Genomic DNA, 21056 nt, shown 5'->3' with positions numbered 1-21056 from the left:
TCCTCCCTATTAATTTTCTTTTATTTACTTCTTCTCTATCCATTACCAATTACTTTAATGAATTCTTTGGACTCATTTCCTCAGCTCAGTAATTGCTTTTTCAACTATATCAGTTTTAATATCGAACCTACTCCAATGAGTTATGTATTTGAGCAGTTAATATTTTCATATCCAATCTATCCAATAGGTTTTCTTTTTATTTAGGTATTTGAGACAGAGTCTTGCTCTTTCGCCCAGGCTGGAGTGCAGCGACTCGATCTTGGCTCACTGCACCTCTGCCTCCTCCAGAGTCCAAGCAATTTTCCTGCCTCAGCCGCTTGAGTAGCTGGGACCACAGGTATGTGACACTATGTCAGGTGAATTTTTGTATTTTTAGTAGAGACGGAGTTTCACCATGTTGGCCAGGCTGGTCTCAAACTCCTGATCTCAGGCGAGCTGCCTGCCTCAACCTGTCAAAGTGCTGGGATTACAGGAGTGAGCCACTGTGCCCGGCCTTTTATTTATTTATTTATTTATTTATTTATTTATTTATTTATTTTTAGACAGCTTCACTGTTGTTGCCCAGGCTGAGGTGTAATGGTATGATCTCACCTCACTGCAACCTCTACCTCCCAGGTTCAAGTGATTCTCCTGCTCCAGCCTCCTGAGTAGCTGGGGTTACAGGCGTGCACCATGACAGCCAGGTAATTTTGTACTTTTAGTAGAGATGGGGTTTCACCATGTTGGCCAGGCTGGTCTCAAACTCCTGACTTCAGGGGATCCTCCCACCTCGGTCTTCCAAAGTACTGGGATTACAGGTGTGAGCCAGGGCACCTGGCCTGTGCGATTGTTTTTCTATATAACTCTTTGTGCCTGGGAAGATGTGTCAGCCCAGACACTCCGCTTGAGTTTCAGGGTTTCTGGATTGATAGGTCGTAGGATACGAAGCCTCTAGAGCTGAGCTGAGCCGATTCTTTTTTCCAGCCCCTAGCCTATGAGCCTCTACAGAAGCTTACAGAATTTCTGCCTTACAGTGTGAAGGGAGTCTATGGGTGAGGGATACTGGTTGTAATTGCGTAGCTCATGGGTAGAGGGAGAGGTAGGAAAGGAATGCTCAGTTACTGGTCAGCTTTGATGAGTCTGCACTTTTTCTAGGAGCTTTCCAAGCCCACTATTCCATAACGTTATCACGCCACTTTGGGCTAGCACTGGGCCAGCTCTGCCAAGTGTTTGCTCTATACGTTTACAGAACAGGTAATAGCCTTCCAGAAAACAAGGAGAAAACAAGAATGCAACTTAGAAAGCTCCCCCTGGGCTGATCCTCCGTCTGTGGCCTCTGACCTTTTCCCACTCGAAGACATGTCATCCCCCAGTGGGGCCAAACCATCAAGGGTTTTGTTACTGGTAACTGTTCTGAACTCCCAAATAGCTGGGATTTCAGGCGCCCACTACCAACGCCTAGTAGAGACGGGGTTTCACTCTGTTGGCCAGGCTGGTCTCAAACTCCTGACCTCAGGTGATCCACCTGTCTCAGCCTCTCAAAGTGCTCAGATTACAGGTGTGAGCCACAGTGCCTGGCCTTTTTTTTTTTTTTTTTCTTTAAAGACAGTTTCAGTATTGTTGCTCAGGCTGAAGTGCAACGGTGTGATCTTACGTCACTGCAACCTCTGCCTTCCAGGTTCAAGTGATTCTCCTGCCCCAACCTCCTGAGTAGCTGGGGTTACAGTTGTGCACCACCACACTGGGCTAATTTTTGTATTTTCAGTAGAGATGAGATTTCACCATTCTGGCCAGGCCGGTCTCAAACTCCTGACGTCAGGTGATCTGCCTGCCTCGGCTTCCCAAAGTGCTGGGATTACAGGTGCAAGCCATGACTCCCGGCCCAGTCTTTCTATTTTCTATCTCTGGAACTTCTTCTTCTTCTTCTTCTTCTTTTTTTTTTTTTTTTTTTTTGAGATGGAGTGTCGCTCTGTTGCCCAGGTTGGAGTGCAGTGGCACGATCTTGGCTCACTGCAACCTCCACCTCCCAGGTCCAAGTGATTCTCCTGCTTCAGCACTGCTAGTAGCTAGGATTACAGGCATGTGCGACCATGCCTGGCTAATTTTTGTATTTTTAGTAGAGACAGTGTTTCACCACGTTGGCCAGGCTGGTCTCAAACTTGTGACCTCAGGTGATCCACCCACCTCGGCCTCCCAAAGTACTGGGATTACAGGCATGAGCCAACGTGACTGGCCTATCCCTGGAACTTCTATTGGATGAACGTTGAAACTTCTGGGATCTATTCTCCATTTCCCTTATTATTTTCATTTCATGCTTTCTATTTTGTAATGCTTTTCTGCTATACAGTGAAGTAGTGACATGCCTGAACACATTTTTTCATTGGGTTGTTCCAGTTTCTCTTATTGATATGCAAAAGCTTTGTTGTATGTTAGAGATGGTTACTATTAATTTATTGCGGATCCTTCACCATTTTCCCCAAAATTTGCCTTTTTAAACAGTTGTTTATGGTGTCTTTTGAATTAGATGATAGTTTAACTTTTACATCTTTAACTATGTCAGATTCATTGTTTGTAGCGTTGGTGTAATGTCAGGAAGTGCCTATGCCAACTCAAGATGTCTTACATGGTAGTATTTTCCTAAATTTTCATCTAGTTCTTTATGACTTCACGTTTTCACATTTAAGTCACTGAATTTTTAGAATTTATTATTTTATGTGGTTCAAAGTAAGGATTTAATCTTCATTTTTTCAAATGGATAGACACTTGTCAAGCAATCATTTATTATACAACCCATCATCTTTTGCCCCTATTTGGAAATGCATGCTGAAGTTTGCATATAGATTAGTCTGCTTCTTAACCTTTTATTTTGTTTCACTAATAAATGTTTCTGTGTGTATTCATTTTTGATTGCTGCTGTAACGAATTTTCAATAGCTTAGACAACGCTGGGCACGGTTGCTCAAGCCTGTAATCCCAGCACTTTGGGAGGCTGAGACCGGCAGATCGCTTGAGGTCAAGAGTTCAAGATCAGCCTGGCCAACATGGCGAAACTCCCCCTCTACCAAAAATACAAAAATTTGCCGGGTGTGGTGGTACGCAACTGAAATCTCAGCTACTCAGGAGGCGGAGACAGGAGAATCACTTGAACCCGGGAGGTGGAGGTTGCAGTGAGCTGAGATCACCCCACTGCACTCCAGCTTGGGCAACACAAGTCAGACTGCATCTCAAAATGCATATATGTGTGTGTGTGTGTGTGTGTGTGTGTGTGTATGACAATCTTTGGAAAAGAAGAATAAGGTGGGAGGAATGGCTGTACCATATTTCAATACTTCTTATATAGCTACGGGAATCAAGACTGTGTAGTATTGGGAGAAGAATAGACACATAGATCACTGGAACAAAATAGAGAACCTAGAAAGAGCCCCACACTGATTTTTTACAAAGAGACATAAAGAAGGAAGGATCGTCTGCTTAACAAATGGTGCTGGAGCAGTTTCATATCCATAGGCCAAAAAAAAAAAAAAAAAAAAAAAAAAAAAAAAAGAAGAAAAACAAACAAACAAAAAAAGACCTAATCTTCAACCCTTTATACAAACAAACAAAAACAAAAAAACTCGTGTATCATAGACTTAAATCTAAAATATAAAACTAAAAAAAACCTTTACAAGAAAGCATAGGAGAAACGTCTGAGATCTAGGGCATAGTGAACAGTTCAAAAAGCATAATCCATAAGGAAAAAAGTAAATGAGATTTCATCCAATTTAAAACTTTGGCTCTGCAAGAAATATTGTTTAAAATGATGAATAAAAGGGTATGACCTGGGGGAAATGTTTGCAAGCCACATGTCCAAGAAAGGACTCACATCCAGAATATATAATGAATATGTAAACTACTCTGAAAACTCAACGGTAGACTGAGCGTGGTGGCTCAGGCTTGTAATCCCAGCACCTTGAAAGGTTGAGGTGAACAGAGGGCAGATCCCTTGAGGCCAGGAGTTTGAGACTAGCCTGGGCAACATGGCGAAAAAGCCGTCTCTACTGAAAATACAAAAGTTAGATAGGCGTGATGATGCCTGCCTATAATCCCAGCTACTTGGGAGGCTGAGGCATGAGAATCGCCTGAACCTGGGAGGCAGAGGTTGAAGTGAGCCAAGATCATGCCACTGCACTCCAGCCTGGGTAACAGAGTGAGACTCTGTCTCAAGAAAAATAATAATAATAAAAAAAACCTCAATGGTAAAAAAATATAAACAAATAATCCAACTAGAAAATCATGAAAAGATGTGAACATACATTTCACTGAAGAGGAAAGAAACAAATAAGCACATGAAAAGATATTCAACACTCATTTGCTTCATTAGATACAAATTAAGACCATGATGAGGTATCACTACACACTTATTACAATAGCTAAAATAAAAGACATAGTGACAACACCAAATGGTGACAAGGATGCAGAGAAACTGGACATCTCATTAAGTGCTGCTGGGAAGGTAAAATCTTACAGCCACTCTGGAAGGCAGTTTAGTAGTTTCTTATAAAGCTAAACATGCAATGACCATACAATTCAACAATTACACTTCAGAGAAATTAAAATTTATGCCCACCCAGAAACTTGTACATAATTGTTCATAGCAGCTTTACTTGTAATAGCCAGTAGCTGGAAATAATCAATATGTCCTATAATAAGCAAATGGTAGAACTGTGGTACTTCCATACCATGTAATACTACTCAATAATAAAAATGAACTATTGACTGGGCCTAGTGGCTTACACATGAAATGCCAGCACTTTGGGAAGCCGAGGTGGGCAGACGACAATGTCAGGAGTTCGAGACCAGCCTTGCCAATATGTTGAAATCCCGTCTCTACTACTAATACAAAAATTACCAGGGTGTGGTGGTGCACGCCTGTAGTCTCAGCTACTTGGGAGGCTGAGGCACGAAAGTCACTTGATCCTGGCAGGTGGAGGTTGCAGTGAGCCGAGATCATGCCACTGCACTACAGCCTGGGTGACAGAGCAAGAATCTGTCTCAACAACAAGAACAGCAACAATGAACTATTGATACACAAATATTAATATCTTGGAGGAATCTCCATGGAATTATGCTGAGTGGCATAAGCCCCGAAAACGTTACATACTATAAGATTTCATTTGTATAGCATTGTAGAAAAGACAAAATTGTGGAAATGAAAAAGTGTTTAGTGGTTGCCAGGGGTTAGGAATGGTGGATGGGAGGAGAGTGAGTATTACTAAAAATGAGTAGCACAAGGGATAGCATTGTGGTGATGAAAATGTTCTGTACCTCTTCTTCTTTTTTTTTTTTTTCTGAGAGGGATTCTCACTCTGTCACCTAGGCTGGAGTGCAGTGGCAGAATCTCAGCTCACTGCGACATCTGCCTCCCAGGTTCAAGTGATTCTCCTGTCTCAGTCTCCCATGTAGCTAGGACTACAGGCACCCACCAACTCACCTAGTTAATTTTTGTATTTTTAGTAGAGATGGGTTTTCTCAGTGTTGGCCAGGCTGTTCTCAAACTCCTGACCTCAAGTGATCCGCCCACCTTGCCCTCCCAAAATGCTGGGATTACAAGCATGAACCACTGCACTCGGCCATGTTCTGCACATCAAAACATTTTCACTGAATATAGATGCCATTACATTCTCTTACTTACGTTACAAAGCAAAAGGCAGGTTCAAAAACGTTGTTCTATCATGTATCAAGTGAAAAAAACATATATTTTTGTATCAACTGAAAAACATATATTCCACAAAAAGATTTTGAAGACACATGGGAGTGAAATGTGCCTGCATTAAGAGCAGAGGACCACCTGTCTCCAGCTGGCTCCCAGGGACGACCGAAAACAGCTGCTACCCTCAGAATGACAAGATGGCCTTCTGAATGATTTCACTGGACTCTCGAATCTCATCCTCCTTGACCACCAGCAGAGGCGAAACCTGATGATGTCACCATGGGTTGGCTTGGCCAGAAGTCCATAATCTCGAAGTCGTAGACATACCTTCCAAGCATCACAATCTTTGTTTTCTTGAATAACAATAGCATTTAATAATTCTTTTCCTCCCCGGCACAGTGGCTCACGCCTCTAATCCCAACATTTTGGGAGGCCGAGGCAGGTGCATCACCTGAGTTCTGGAGTTCGAATCAACTGACCAATATGGCGAAACCCCGTTTCTACTAAAAATGCAAAAATTAGCTGGGAATAGGGGCACGTGACTGTAATCCCAGCTACTCAGGAGGCTGAGGCAGGAGAATCGCTTCAACCCAGGAGGCAGAAGTTGCAGTGAGCCAAGATCGCGCCATTGCACTCCAGCCTGGGCAACCAGAGTGAACCTCTTACTCAAAATAAATAAATAAATAAATGAATAAACAACATAATCATTTTCCTTTTACGGCAGTCACAACATCAGAAGGTAGCTTCACGGGTTCGTTTCTCAAGATAATACCCTTGAGATAAAAACCTTGCATTTTCAGCAAGGTTTTCTTCTTCTAAAACCTCAAGGGCTGCAATGGCCACTCAGCAACCTAGTGGATTGCCACCATATGTGGACCCATGTTCCCCTGGCTTAATGGTGAGCATTATGTCATCATCCCACAGCATCGCAGACACAGAGTGTCAGCCCCCGGAAAGGGCCTTTCTGATCAACAGCCAGCCATCTACCAGTTCTGGCCAATCCTATCTGAATTTCATCAGCAATGAACAGAACTAAGCTGGGAGCACGAGATGGGATGAGAGTAAGTTAAAAATACCACAAAGCTTACTGTTCTTATGGAGATTCAGCTGGTCCTCTCCTTTCCTCTCCTTTTCTTTTCTCTCTTTCCTGTATTCATTTATTTGACAGTCTTGCTCTGTCGCCCAAGCTGGAGTGCAGTGGTGTGATCTCAGCTCAATGCAACCTCCGCTTCCCGGGTTCAAATCATTGAGTGAGCCCAGGAGGTCAAGACCAGCCTGGGAAACACAGCAAAAGGCAGGGTGGTGCATGCCTGTAGTCCCAAGGCCGAGGCGGGAGGATCGCTTGAGCCCAGGAGGTAGAGACCAGCCTGGACAACATAGCAAAACTATCTCTACTAGAAAAATTAAAAATATTAGTGGGGGCGGGATGGTGTGAGCCTGTAGTCCTGAGGCCAAGGCAGGAGGATTGCTTGAGCCCAGGAGGTCGAGGCCAGCTTGGACAACATAGCAAAATCCCATTTCTACTAACAACAAGAACAACAACAACAAAAAATAGCGTGAGCAGGGTGGCTCACCCCTGTAGGTCCGAGGCCAAAGCGGGAGTATTGCTTGAGCCCAGGAGGTCGATACCAGCCTGACCAACATAGCGAAAGCCTGTCTCTCCTAAAATAAATAAATAAATAAATAAATAAATAAATAAATAATCAAAATGAACAGGGCCAAATGGCACACGCCTGTAGTCCTGAGGTCGAGGGGAAATATCACTTGAGTCCAGGAGATTGAGGCCAGCCAGGGCAACTTGTCGAAAGTCGGTATCTACTAAAAATAAATAAATAAATAAATTTTAAAAAGCGTGGGCAGGGTGGCGCATACCTGTAGTCCCGAGGCCGTGGTGGAAGGATCTCTTGAGCCCAGGAGGGGTTGAGGCCAGCCTGGTCAACATAGAGAAACTCGGTTTCTACTAAAAAAAAAAAAGAAAAAAAAAAAAAAAAAGCATGGGCAGGGTGGTGCATGCCTGTAGTCTCAAGGCTGCGGTGGGAGGATCCCTTGAGCCCAGGACGTTGAGGCCAGCCTGGCCAACATAGGGAAACGGTCTCTATTAAAAAATAAAAAACCAAAAAATATTAGTGGGGGTGGGGTGGTTCACGCCTGTAGTCCCGAGAACGAAGAAGGAGGATTGGCCAAGGCGGATGTAACCAATACCACAATCACATCACATAAGTAAGTACATTTTCCTCTCTCCAGGGCTACAGGTAAAGGATGGTAATTTTGCACACCACACCTAGATTCCCTTTCAAAAATGTAATCAGAGGTTGGAGGGCTTTGGACTGACTTTTTCTGTTGCAACAGATATAGAAGCCACTGAAGAATGAACATCACGACTAAGTACAGCAAAGCTCTCTGCAAATGTGCTAGTTTGGAAAACATTGTGTCTTACAAGTAGAAAAATCACAGATCCGACAATTTTTTTCTTCTCTCTGTTCAGACTAGAATACAGATGTTTAACCCAAGATCCAGGAACAGTCTTCAGAGAGATCAGAATCTCCTGACGGCACCTGAGGACCACCCACTTTGTCGCAGTGGCGACAAAGTGTGGCTGGAGGAGGAGACAATATTCTGCAATGTCACTGCCCAAGGATGATGAACGAATCAGGGCAGTTAGTGAACTCCATCTGGCCAATCAGAAGTCAGAAGTGTAGGTGGAACAAGGGAAGCTGATGTGGCTTCTATTAGTCCAGCCTCCAGGGACAGAATCTTCTCAAAGTTAGGGTGGAGACTCTGATTTTCCCACCTAAAGCATCCCTAGGGATTGGCTACTAAGTTCAGAGTGTGCATGCTCTGTCTTTCTGTTTCTGTTCTTCCGCAGAGTACGCATGCTCTGATATTCTCTTTCGATTCTTCCAAAATTTGAGTAAGCATTCGCTGATTTTCTTTTTCCATTCTTCCTACCCCTCCCCTCCTCCAAGATGCATTTGTTATCTAGTTTTAATAAGGAGTGTGTATGAGGCAGGTCGCCATCTCAAATCCTTTCTGTCAGTTTCTAACTTTTTCAGGTATGGGATTTTTCCTGGAAACCCTGTAATAACTTAAGAAAGTTGGGCCGGGCGTGGTGGCTCACGCTTGTAATCCCTGCACTTTTGGAGGCCACAGCTGGTGGATCGCTTGAACCCACGAGGCAGCGGTTGCAGTGAACCAAGATCACGCCACTGCACTCCAGCCTGGGCAACAGAGCAAGACCTTGTCTCCTTGTCTCCAAAAAAAAAAAAAAAAAAAAAAAACAAAAACAGAAACCTCACTGAAATCTTTCCTCCCGGGCTCAAGTGATCGTCTCACCTAGGCCTTGAGACTACAGGTGCACACCACCTGGCTTCTGCTAAGGTTTTTTTTTTTGTTTGGGTTTTTTAGTAGACATGGTTTCGCTATGTTGACTAGGCTAGTCTCAAGCTCCTGGGCTCAAGCAATTTGCCCACCTTGGCCTCCCAAAGTGCTGGGATGATACAGGCCTGCTCCACCACCCCCAGCTAATTTTTTGTATTTTTTGTAGACACGGGGTTTTGCTATTTTTCCCAGCCTGGCCTCAACCCCCGGGCTGAAGCGATCTGCATGCCTCGGTCTCCCAATGAGATGGGATTACAGGCGTGAGCCACTGCCCCTGGCTGAGTGCTGCATCTTGAAATGCCCCACATTCTCTCTAAGTGTTGGTGGGCTCTTGTAGTCTCAGAAGTTCTAGCTCTCTTCCTTCTAATAATTTACAAATCACCCAGTAATAACCTCTGAACCAGTTCATATTAGTGATGCTCATTTCTCTTCAACAGAACAGAACCTCCTATCCCTCTGCCTGATCAGATCCATCACCAGAGAGACCATGTTATCTCTGGGACTTACTTCCCTTCCTTTATTTATTCAGTGTGGGTGTCAGAACGCCCCTACTCAATACAATTACACAGTCACATCCCTGCCTCCCCAAGAAGGGTCTAGGTAAGCCTAGCCCCAGGGAAAGTACTGACAACATTAGCTAAACCCCTCTCAAAGACTCAAGGCTGCTTTGCCCTAAGGAAACCTGCTATCCCCAATCAATACTTCTCCCAGAGATCGCTGGTTCCCTGTTGTCATCTGATTTCTCCCCATATCCTTACTCAGGGACAGATAAGCCCCTGATGGAGAAATGCAGCACCTGATTCCAGGTGACTGAGTGTGGCCAGCCGTCACTGATTTCTCCCTCCACAGGACCAAAGGTCTTGCACCTGGAAAGTCTCAGGCAGTTTCTCTTGCAGGTCAGACTACTCCCAGTGCCATGAACAGCGATGACGCCTTTGCAAGGAGACCTAATGTTGGTGCTCAAATACCAGAGAAGATACAAAAGGTGAGGTGACCTGGAGAGGGTACAGTAGTGGCCCAGGGGACAGTGTGGGGTGAGCAGATTTCTGAGGAGGGAAGGACAGAGATACTGGGGACAAGGAGCAGGGTCTTGGGGGAGATCTGGACCCTTGGGAGCCTTCCACCTTTGCTCTGTCATCACCTAGCATCCCTGGAGACAAGTCTGTGACCTTGCACTACGTTTGGTGACTCTCACTCCATTCTACAAGGTGGGACAAGAGCCAGCCAGCAGTATTAAAGCCCTACTGTGTGGCAGGGGAGAAGCTAGGGTAGGTCTCTGATGTTGTCTCAGTTAGCCATGGCATCAACCAGGACGGATTATCATCCCCACTTCCCAGATCCAGCACACAGGAAGCGGCTCCAGCTGAATGGCAGACATGCCTAGCTGAGTCACTGCCAAAATTTCTTTTTCTTTTTTTTTTCTAGGCTTTTGATGATATTGCCAAATGCTTCTCTAAGAAAGAGTGGGAAAAGATGAAATACTCCCAGAAAATCATCTATGTGTATATGAAGAGAAAGCATGAGGCCATGACTAAACTAGGTAACAGAAAGTTCTAGGTACAGATAAGACTAGGGACACATGAGCATCCCTTTTCCTGCTTCGGCTACTTCTTAGGCTGCAGAAAGTACCCCACATTTTCCTTTTGTGCAGGGAAAAATCACAAGGCAGCTTCTAGGTGTTCTGCTCTTCCGTATCCTGTCAGGGCTGAGGGCAGGAACTGGCCACAGTGGAGCTCATATCTGGATCCTGCATGTTTCTCTCCCATAGGCATCTTTTCTGATGAGCCCAACTGTCTCTGTGGCATCCTGGAAACCCCCAACCCCCACCCCAGACACACCCAGCCTACCTTCTCTCAGCTTGTCTCTCTCTCTCTTTTTGAGTCAGAGTCTCACTCTGTCACCTAGGCTAGAGTGCAGTAGTGCTATCATAGCTCACTGCAGCCTTGAATTCCTGGCCTCAAGCAATCCTCCTGCCTCAGCCTCCCAAAGTGCTGGTACTACAGACATGAACCACCATACCAGGCCTAAGCTTGTCCCTTAAGTAATAAACATTTGGCTTCTTTCTAGGTTTCAGGGTCACCCTCCCACCTTTCATGCATAATAAACGGGCCACAGACTTCCAGAGGAATGATTCTGATAATGACTGTAACCGTGGGAATCAGGGTGAGTAGATGGGAAGGGGCTGGAAAGGGTCTCCTGAAGCCCAACTGCTTTTCAGCTCAGCGACCTGGGAAAGATCCTCAGGCATTTGTTCCCTCACACACACAAGTGCTGAGTGAAAAAAAAATCGCATGCAGAAAGTTAACTATAGAGGCCATTCATATAAAATTTTAAAACATGTAAAATAAGAATATATATTTTTGTGGATAATAAGTAAATGGTAAATGTATACAAACATGAATGTGAATAAAAAGCCATCAAATTAAGGTGACTGACTGTAAGTGGAGGAGGGAGGGAGGGCAGGGATTGGTGAGCGCTGCACAGACAGCTTCAGTCGTGACTTGTTGATAGTGTGTTTTGTTTGTTTTTGAGATGGAGGTTCGCTCTTGTCGCCCAGGCTGGAGTGCAATAAAGCAATCTCAGCTCACTCCAAATTTCACCTCCCGGATTCAAGTGATTCTCCTGCCTCGGCCTCCCGAGTAGCTTGGGTTACAGGCACCCGCCCCCATACCCAGCTAATTTTTTTTATTTTTGGTGGAGATGGGGTTTCACCTTGTTGGCCAGGCTGGTCTAACTTCCTGACCTCAGGTGATCCACCCGCCTCAGCCTCCCGAAGTGCTGGGATTACGAGTATGAGCTACCACGCCTGGCCTGTTTGTAGTATTTCTAATATTTTGAATAAATAAATCAGACCTAATATATCTGTGGGATAATGTTGAGATCCGACTGGACTCAATATTATTTCCTATATTTTTCTGTGTGTTTCAAATATTTCCTTTTTAAAGGACATGTTGTTCTTCCTAAGCACTGTTAATGAATGAAAGGGCAGTTAAGAAAATGTTACAAGTGAAAAAAAAAAAAAAAAAGAAAGAAAATGTTAAAACTGTAGATCTGCCAAAAACTTCCAGAGTTTGTTTCATTAACAGCATGTAGATTGGATAGGTATCTTAGGAGTGAGGGTGATGAACACACTATGTAATAAAGATCGCTGTTTTTCTGTATTTTATCAAAACCAAACAGTCTTCTCATTCCCAAACAACCCTAATTCTCCATGGTGAGCTTGGAAGAGAGTTTGAAAGAGTGATCCCTCATCCAACACACAGAGAGCTTTCCCACTTCTCAGTGAGCAGAGATAACATAGGGTGAAAAAAGACAGGTTCTTGCATAGAGATCTTTGTGCATTTCAGGACTATTAAGGGGACATATGTGGTTACTTGCTACAATTATAAGACAAGGTCAGAATGTCCAAACTGCCTCCAATAGACCTATTACTCCCCATCTACACAGGCCAGATTCTACAATCCCCCACAATCACTATAAGAGATCTGAAAATCCAGTGCTTGAGTATCTGCCAAGTTTTTGACATTAAAGGAGTGTCTTTATACTGAAAATATTTCAGAGCCACTGGACTAAATCATCCATGGTTCATCACACATTTAACAGCTTAACTGACTTACCATAAGATTCACCCATTTGAAGTGTACAGTGATTTTTAGTTGTTGTACATCTTAAGTGGATACAGTTCAAGTTCCCAACCAATCAATTTATTTGTTTGGGAAAAAGTAAAATATATATAATGGAATAAGATGAGACTGTGGTGGGGTTTAGTTCCCACGTGATAAAAAATGAAATGGATAATTCTGAATTGATGCCACAGATAAATGCATCAACCATGACTAAACATAATTCAGAAGCAAATCTCAAATAACTCCTCAGTAATGAGTGGACTCATAACCCTCCACTGCAAAATACCCTGATGTGACAGAAATCTCTGTAGAGTTTGGAAATCTTTACCAACAAAGAAAAATTCTGATGTATTCTCTTTCAGTTGAACGTCCTCAGCTTTCAACTTTCAGCATGCTCCAGGGAATCTTCCCGAAGGTGAGTATCTCTCAAATCTAAAGGACCAGAGAACCTTTGTCCCTTCACGGATGTGAACACTGGTAACAGTGGGAGAATGTAAAAAATGCCCTCACTGCCTCCTCCTCCCCATGTCTATCACAACACCTGATGTAGCATCGACAGCTTGATAATACTAAGAGTTGTGATCCTTAATACTTCTTTTGTTTTCATAGTGATGCCAGATACTATTTTAAGCAGTTCACATAGATTAATTTATTTAATCTTTAAGGAGACCTCTATGACATTGTTTCTATTATTATCTCCAAATAATAAAGAGTCACGCACTTCGATTGTCATCCATATAATAGCCATGTGAATTGGCGCAAATATTCTAAGTTCTCTGAGCTCCAGATTCCTGGTCCATGCATTGGAAGTAAAGAATCATAGTTCATGTTACAGATCATAGTTATCAGCAACATAATAATAAAATGAGGCTATCGGGGTACAGAGATGTTAAAGAATGTTCCTGAGGCGCAGTGGCAGTGGTAGTCTAATTCAGTGCTCCAAGCCATTTAAAGCTCATTCACGTTTGCATTTGTTTATGAGATTTAGATGTTGCTCACTAGGGCTTTACCCCATAGGGCCTGCTGGTGCTTCTGTTTAGACACTCATTCTCGCAACAGGAAGGACCAGCTGACCTCTGCTCTGTAACTGGGGCCACTCACATGGCCTAAGAGTCCCTTTGACTGTTGACCCTTCCCTATGTGAGCTCTTTGAGGGCCCTGTCTGCACCTGGGGCATCCGGGAAGCCCCAGTCCCAGCCCAGGGGATCCCTCAGAGGCCCTTGAATGAGTGATCCCACAAGTGCAGATTCAACTCTGGTTTAGAGGGTAAAGGAATGTGGAGGATCACATTCCTCCAGAAAGGTGTTAATTGCTATTATTACTACATTTAAACAGTGTGTACATCTCAGAGAGGACTTTCCCTTAGCCTATTTTACATGTATTGTTCTCTATTTCATAAGTGAGGGAGCTGAATAACAAGTAGCTTAAGGACTGGACGCGGTGGCTCACGAATGTAATCCCAGCACTTTAGGAGGCCGAGGCAGGCAGTTCACGAGGTCAAGTGATCGAGACCATCCTGGCCAACATGGTGAAACCTCATCTCTAGTAAAAACACAAAATGTAGCAGGGCGTGGTAGCGCCTGTCTGTAGTCCCAGATACTCTGGAGGCTGAGGGAGGATAATTGCTTGAATGCAGGGTTGGATGTTTCAGTGAGCCCAAGATGGCGCTAGTGCACTCCAGCCTGGCAAGAGAGTAAGACTGTGTCTCAAAAAAAAAAAAAAATTATTAATAGCCTACCAACCAAAAAAAGTCCAGGACCAGATGGATTCACAGCTGAATTCTACCAGAGGTACAAGGAGGAGCTGGTACCATTCCTTCTGAAACTATTCCAATCAGTAGAAAAAGAGGGAATCCTCCCTAACTCATTTTATGAGGCCAACATCATCCTGATACCAAAGCCTGGCAGAGACACAACAAAAAAAGAGAATTTTAGACCAATATCCCTGATGAACATCGATGCAAAAATCCTCAATAAAATACTGGCAAACCGGATTCAGCAGCACATCAAAAAGCTTATCCACCATGATCAACTGGGCTTCATCCCTGGGATGCAAGGCTGGTTCAACATTCGCAAATCAATAAACATAATCCAGCATATAAACAGAACCAAAGACAAGAACCACATGATTATCTCAATAGATGCAGAAAAGGCTTTTGACAAAATTCAACAGCCCTTCATGCTAAAAACGCTCCATAAATTCGGTATTGATGGAACGTACCTCAAAATAATAAGAGCTATTTATGACAAACCCACAGCCAATATCATACTGAATGGGCAAAAACTGGAAAAATTCCCTTTGAAAACTGGCACAAGACAGGGATGCCCTCTCTCACCACTCCTATTCAACATAGTGTTGGAAGTTCTGGCTAGGGCAATTAGGCAAGAGAAAGAAATCAAGGGTATTCAGTTAGGAAAAGAAGAAGTCAAACTGTCCCTGTTTGCAGATGACATGATTGTATATTTAGAAAACCCCATTGTCTCAGCCCAAAATCTCCTTAAGCTGATAAGCAACTTCAGCAAAGTCTCAGGATACAAAATTAATGTGCAAAAATCACAAGCATTCTTATACACCAGTAACAGACAAACAGAGAGCCAAATCAGGAATGAACTTCCATTCACAATTGCTTCAAAGAGAATAAAATACCTAGGAATCCAACTGACAAGGGATGTAAAGGACCTCTTCAAGGAGAACTACAAACCACTGCTCAGTGAAATAAAAGAGGACACAAACAAATGGAAGAACATACCATGCTCATGGATAGGAAGAATCAATATAGTGAAAATGGCCATACTGCCCAAGGTAATTTATAGATTCAATGCCATCCCCATCAAGCTACCAATGAGTTTCTTCACAGAATTGGAAAAAACTGCTTTAAAGTTCATATGGAACCAAAAAAGAGCCCGCATCTTCCAGACAATCCTAAGTCAAAAGAACAAAGCTGGAGGCATCACGCTACCTGACTTCAAACTATACTACAAGGCTACAGTAACCAAAACAGCATGGTACTGGTACCAAAACAGAGATATAGACCAATGGAACAGAACAGAGTCCTCAGAAATAATACCACACATCTACAGCCATCTGATCTTTGACAAACCTGAGAGAAACAAGAAATGGGGAAAGGATTCCCTATTTAATAAATGGTGCTGGGAAAATTGGCTAGCCATAAGTAGAAAGCTGAAACTGGATCCTTTCCTTACTCCTTATACGAAAATTAATTCAAGATGGATTAGAGACTTAAATGTTAGACCTCATACCATAAAAATCCTAGAAGAAAACCTAGGTAGTACCATTCAGGACATAGGCATGGGCAAAGACTTCATGTCTAAAACACCAAAAGCAACGGCAGCAAAAGCCAAAATTGACAAATGGGATCTCATTAAACTAAAGAGCTTCTGCACAGCAAAAGAAACTACCATCAGAGTGAACAGGCAACCTACAGAATGGGAGAAAATTTTTGCAATCTACTCATCTGACAAAGGGCTAATATCCAGAACCTACAAAGAACTCAAACAAATTTACAAGAAAAAAACAAACAACCCCATCAAAAAGTGGGCAAAGGATATGAACAGACATTTCTCAAAAGAAGACATTCATACAGCCAACAGACACATGAAAAAATGCTCATCATCACTGGCCATCAGAGAAATGCAAATCAAAACCACAATGAGATACCATCTCACACCAGTTAGAATGGCGATCATTAAAAAGTCAGGAAACAACAGGTGCTGGAGAGGATGTGGAGAAATAGGAACACTTTTACACTGTTGGTGGGATTGTAAACTAGTTCAACCATTATGGAAAACAGTATGGCGATTCCTCAAGGATCTAGAACTAGATGTACCATATGACCCAGCCATCCCATTACTGGGTATATACCCAAAGGATTATAAATCATGCTGCTATAAAGACACATGCACGCGTATGTTTATTGCGGCACTATTCACAATAGCAAAGACTTGGAATCAACCCAAATGTCCATCAGTGACAGACTGGATTAAGAAAATGTGGCACATATATACCATGGAATACTATGCAGCCATCAAAAAGGATGAGTTTGTGTCCTTTGTAGGGACATGGATGCAGCTGGAAACCATCATTCTTAGCAAACTATCACAAGAACAGAAAACCAAACACCGCATGTTCTCACCATAGGTGGGAACGGAACAATGAGATCACTTGGACTCAGGAAGGGGAACATCACACACCGGGGCCTATCATGGGGAGGGGGGAGGGGGGAGGGATTGCATTGGGAGTTATACCTGATGTAAATGACGAGCTGATGGGTGCTGACGAGTTGATGGGTGCAGCACACCAACATGGCACAAGTATACATATGTAACAAACCTGCACTTATGCACATGTACCCTAGAACTTAAAGTATAATAATAAATAAATAAATTAATTAATAAATTAATTAATTAAAAAAAAGGTAGTTTAACATTGTTGGTCAGTGACACATCCCAATGCAACCAGAATTGTTATGAGTACCACCTCACTTAATTCCACATTCAATGTTGGTGCCTTTGTAGGGTGGTATGTCATATCTGCTTTCTTTGCTGCCTGCATTAATTTCAACAAACCATTTCTTTACCTCTCCCTTCCCTGTACTCATCTCTCTACTCCATCTTTCCCAGCAGTGTTTTGTAGCCTCCCTATGTTTTTACATTTACTCTCCCAGGAGCTGTCTACAAGCTTATATGGGATGCCTTGTACTTTATAGAAGCTCTTCCTTTTGTAGACCTTGTGAATTCTAAGAATGCCATTTTTCTCCAGATCTTTTGTATACCAAACTCTCAATTACATGGAGATTTTTACTGTTCGCAAGAGTATCAGTCTTAAAAGAGTGTGAGGATAACCATTCTAGCCCGGGCGACCCCATCCATTCAGGCCAATCCTTTTGCTTCTAACTTGCCAAGTTTCTCCTAATTTAGGCATGTGTAACTCTCCCAGCGTTTTTGAGAACATTGATTAAGATAATGCATGTGAAGACGCTGTGTAAGCTCAAAAGCACTATAGAAATGTGACTGATACTGTTTATCTGTGACCTTCATATTATAAAGATCATGCCCAAGAAGCCAGCACAAGCAGAAGAAGGAAATGATTTGAAGGGAGTGTCAGAAACATCGGGTCCAAAAAATGATGGGAAACAGCTGTGCCCCCCAGGGAAAGCAAATACCTCTGAGAAGACTAACAAGAGATCTGGTAAGAGGAAACAGTTCGGGAACAACCCCTCTGGCTTCCCTGGCTATGTTCAGGTGTGGGGACTGGGTGTGTGGCATGGATCCCAGACAAGCCTGGGTCCAGGCTGGGCTGAGGAGCTCACCCAGCTCCAGATGAGATGCTAGACATGACTTCCAGAGACACAGACTGGAGTTGTCATCCATATAAAAAACCACGTGACTTGGGTCAAGTCTTCCAAATTTTCTCAATTCCAGATTCCTAGTCCATAAGATGGAAATAAAGAATCGTAGTTCATAAATTGTTTGGAGGCATTAAATTAAATCTAGAAGCCTGATGACATGAAATGTGCTCAAGCAATTCTGTCTGTGATAACCCGGGATCATATCTTACTCAGCTCAATGCCTGATACCCAATACAGGTGTACTTCAGAGATATTGCAGGTTCGGTTCCGGACCACTGCAACAAAGAGAGTCACACACATTTTTTTTTGTTTGGTTTTGCAGTGCATAAAAACATTATGTTTACACTACACTGTAGTGTACTAAGTGTGCAAGCGTTATGTGTAAAAAAGGTACATACCTTAATTTTAAAATAATTCATTATTAAAAATGCTAACAATCTTCTGAGCTTTCAGGGAGTCATGCTCTTTTTGCTGGTGGAGGGTCTTGTCTCAGTGTTGATGGCTGCTGGCTGATCAAGGTGGTGGTTGCTGAAGGGTGGAGTGGCTGTGGCAGGTTCTTGAACACAACAATGAAACTTGCCACATCGATTAGCTCTCCCTTTCATGAAGCATATCTCTGTAGTATGTGATGCTATTGGATAGCTTTTACCCACATTAGAACTTCCTTCAAAGTTGGAGTGAATCCTCTCTAGCTGTGAAAGTTTTAGATGGCATCTCCTTCCAATAGAAGGCTATTTTATCTACATTGAAAATCTGTTGTTTAGTGGAGCCACCTCCATCAGTGATCTTAGCTAGATCTTCTGGATAAGTTGCTGCAGCTTCTCCATCAGGGTTTGCTGCTACACCTTGCACTTTTATGTTATGGAGACAGCTTCTTTCCTTAAACCTCATGAACCAACCTCTGCTAGCTTCACACGTTTCTTCTGCAGCTTCTTCACCTCTCTCAGCTTTCATGGACTGGAAGAGAGTTTGGGTGTTGCTCTGAATTAGACTTTGGCTTAAGGGAATGTTGTGGCTGGTTTCATGTTCTATCCTGACCACTCAAACTTCCTCTATTTCAGCAGTAACGCAGTTTTGCTTTCTTATTCGTGTGTTTACTGGAGTATTAGTTATAATACTAATACTTTTCCTTTGCATTATATACTATTATTTCCTTCAAGAACTTTTCATTTGCACTCACAGCTTGTCTGTTTGGTACAAGAGGCCGAGTTTTCAGCCTGTCTTGGCTTTCAGCATGCCTTCCCCACTCAGCTTAGCCATTTCTAGCTTCTGATTTAAAGTGAGAGACATGTGACTCTTCCTTTCATTTGAACACTTAGCAGCCATTGTAGGGTTGTTCATTGTCCTAATTTCAGTGTTGCTGTGTCTCAGGAAATAGGGAGGCCTGAGAGAAGGAGGAGAGATGGGGAACAGCTCATCGGTGGAGCAGTCAGACCACACAACATTGGTCAATTAAGTTTGTCATCTTCTATGGGTGCAGTTCCTGGTACCCCCAAAGCAATTACATAGAACAGGGTGATTATAGTCAATGATAACTTAGTGGTACATTTAAAAAAAAAACTAAAAGAGTGTAAACGGATTGTTTGTAACACAAGGATAAATGTTTGAGGGCATGGAGACCCTATTTTCCATGATGTGATTATTACTCATGGCATGCCTGTGTCAAAGCATCTTACATACCCCATAAGTATATACACCTACTGTGGACCCACAAAATAAAAAACAAAAATTATTTTAAAAGACTAAAAAGCAACAAAAACCTTTGCAATAATAACCTCAAAACTCACTGATGACAGATCACCATAACAGATATAATAGTAATGGAAAAGTATAAAATTGGTGAGAATCTCCAAAAAAATATTGTGGTATCTGTGAAGCAGTATGAAAATGAGGTGCCATAAAACAAGGTCTGCCTGTGTGCCCTTAACAAATATGTGCAGCATGAAAGGAGGTATCCATGAATGTTCCTGTAAGTGAAGAGGTTGGGAATCTAAACCTGACAACAGAAGGAACCAGAAGCTAAAACTTTAATTGGCATTTGGCCTATATTGGTGTGGGTCTAAGATTTCAGACTCTAAGCCAGATGATGTGAAAAACTGGATGAAGAAGGCCCATGGGCAGTTGGTGCGGGGGGTGGCATCTCCTTTTTTTAGAAAACAGAGCCTAACACTCTCCAATCTACCCAACCCTCATCTTCCAACTGTTCCCCATCGTAGGACCCAAAAGGGGGAAACATGCCTGGACCCACAGACTGTGTGAGAGAAAGCAGTTGGTGATTTATGAAGAGATCAGCGACCCTGAGGAAGATGACGAGTAACTCCGTAAGTGAACCTTCAGCTCATCCCCCACATCCCTGCAGATGTGCTGTTCTGTTACGGTACCGGTATCCCATCTTGTCACTTGTTCCCCAAATCATTCCCTTCTCGTAATTTTCTAGGGTACAGCATTGAGGCTGAATGATGAGATTTCCCATGCTCGCTCTTTCTTTCTCTTTCTTTCTTTCTTTCTTTCTTTCTTTCTTTCTTTCTTTCTTTCTTTCTTTCTTTCCTTTCTTTCTTTCTTTTCTTTCTTTCTTTTCTTTCTTTCTTTTCTTTCTTTCCTTTCTTTCTTTCTTTCTTTCTTTCTTTCTTTCTTTCTTTCTTTCTTTCTTTCTTTCTTTCTTTCTTTCTCTTTCTTTCTTTCTTTCTTTCTTTCTTTCTTTCTTTCTTTCTTTCTTTCTTTCTTTCTTTCTCTTTCTCTTTTGTTTTGAGAGGGAGTCTTGCTCTGTCACCTAGGCTGGAGTGTACTGGCGTGATCTTGGCTCACTGCAACCTCTACCTCCCTCCTTCTTCAGCCTCCTGAGTAGCTGGGATTACAGATGTGCAACACCACACCTGGCAAATTTTTGTGTTTTTAGTAGAGACGGGGTTTCACCATGTTAGTAAGGCTGTTCTTGAACTCCTGACCTCGTGATCCGCATGCCTCAGCCTCTCAAAATGCTGGGTTTACAAGCGTGAGCCACTGTGCCCGGCCTTCCC

The 21056-nt window shown here is 42.9% G+C and overlaps 1 protein-coding gene and 1 pseudogene across 3 annotated transcripts; one reads left to right on the top strand and one right to left on the bottom strand.

Annotated features, from left to right (window-relative positions):
- Positions 1 to 5851: 5851 nt before the first annotated feature.
- On the bottom strand, positions 5852 to 8043 carry LOC100430801 (ornithine aminotransferase, mitochondrial-like; annotated as a pseudogene).
- Positions 8044 to 9961: 1918 nt separating this feature from the next.
- On the top strand, positions 9962 to 20356 carry LOC709149 (protein SSX2-like). Of its 3 annotated transcripts, XM_028841911.2 has the most exons (7): positions 9962 to 10030; positions 10191 to 10313; positions 10471 to 10585; positions 11113 to 11208; positions 13034 to 13086; positions 17738 to 17879; positions 20256 to 20356. In XM_028841911.2, exons 1-7 carry the CDS (start codon positions 9962 to 9964, stop codon positions 20354 to 20356), a joined length of 699 nt encoding a protein of 232 aa, XP_028697744.2. The 3 variants fall into 3 exon arrangements, with proteins under 3 accessions (XP_028697744.2, XP_077845662.1, XP_028697745.2); XM_077989536.1 differs by lacking the exon at positions 10191 to 10313; XM_028841912.2 differs by lacking the exons at positions 10191 to 10313; positions 17738 to 17879 and having other exon boundaries at positions 20256 to 20315.
- Positions 20357 to 21056: the final 700 nt, after the last annotated feature.

The sequence above is a fragment of the Macaca mulatta genome, chromosome X, assembly GCF_049350105.2.
Source record: "Macaca mulatta isolate MMU2019108-1 chromosome X, T2T-MMU8v2.0, whole genome shotgun sequence".
Classification (NCBI taxonomy): Eukaryota; Metazoa; Chordata; class Mammalia; order Primates; family Cercopithecidae; genus Macaca; species Macaca mulatta.
This window is presented reverse-complemented; position numbering and strand designations above follow the sequence as displayed.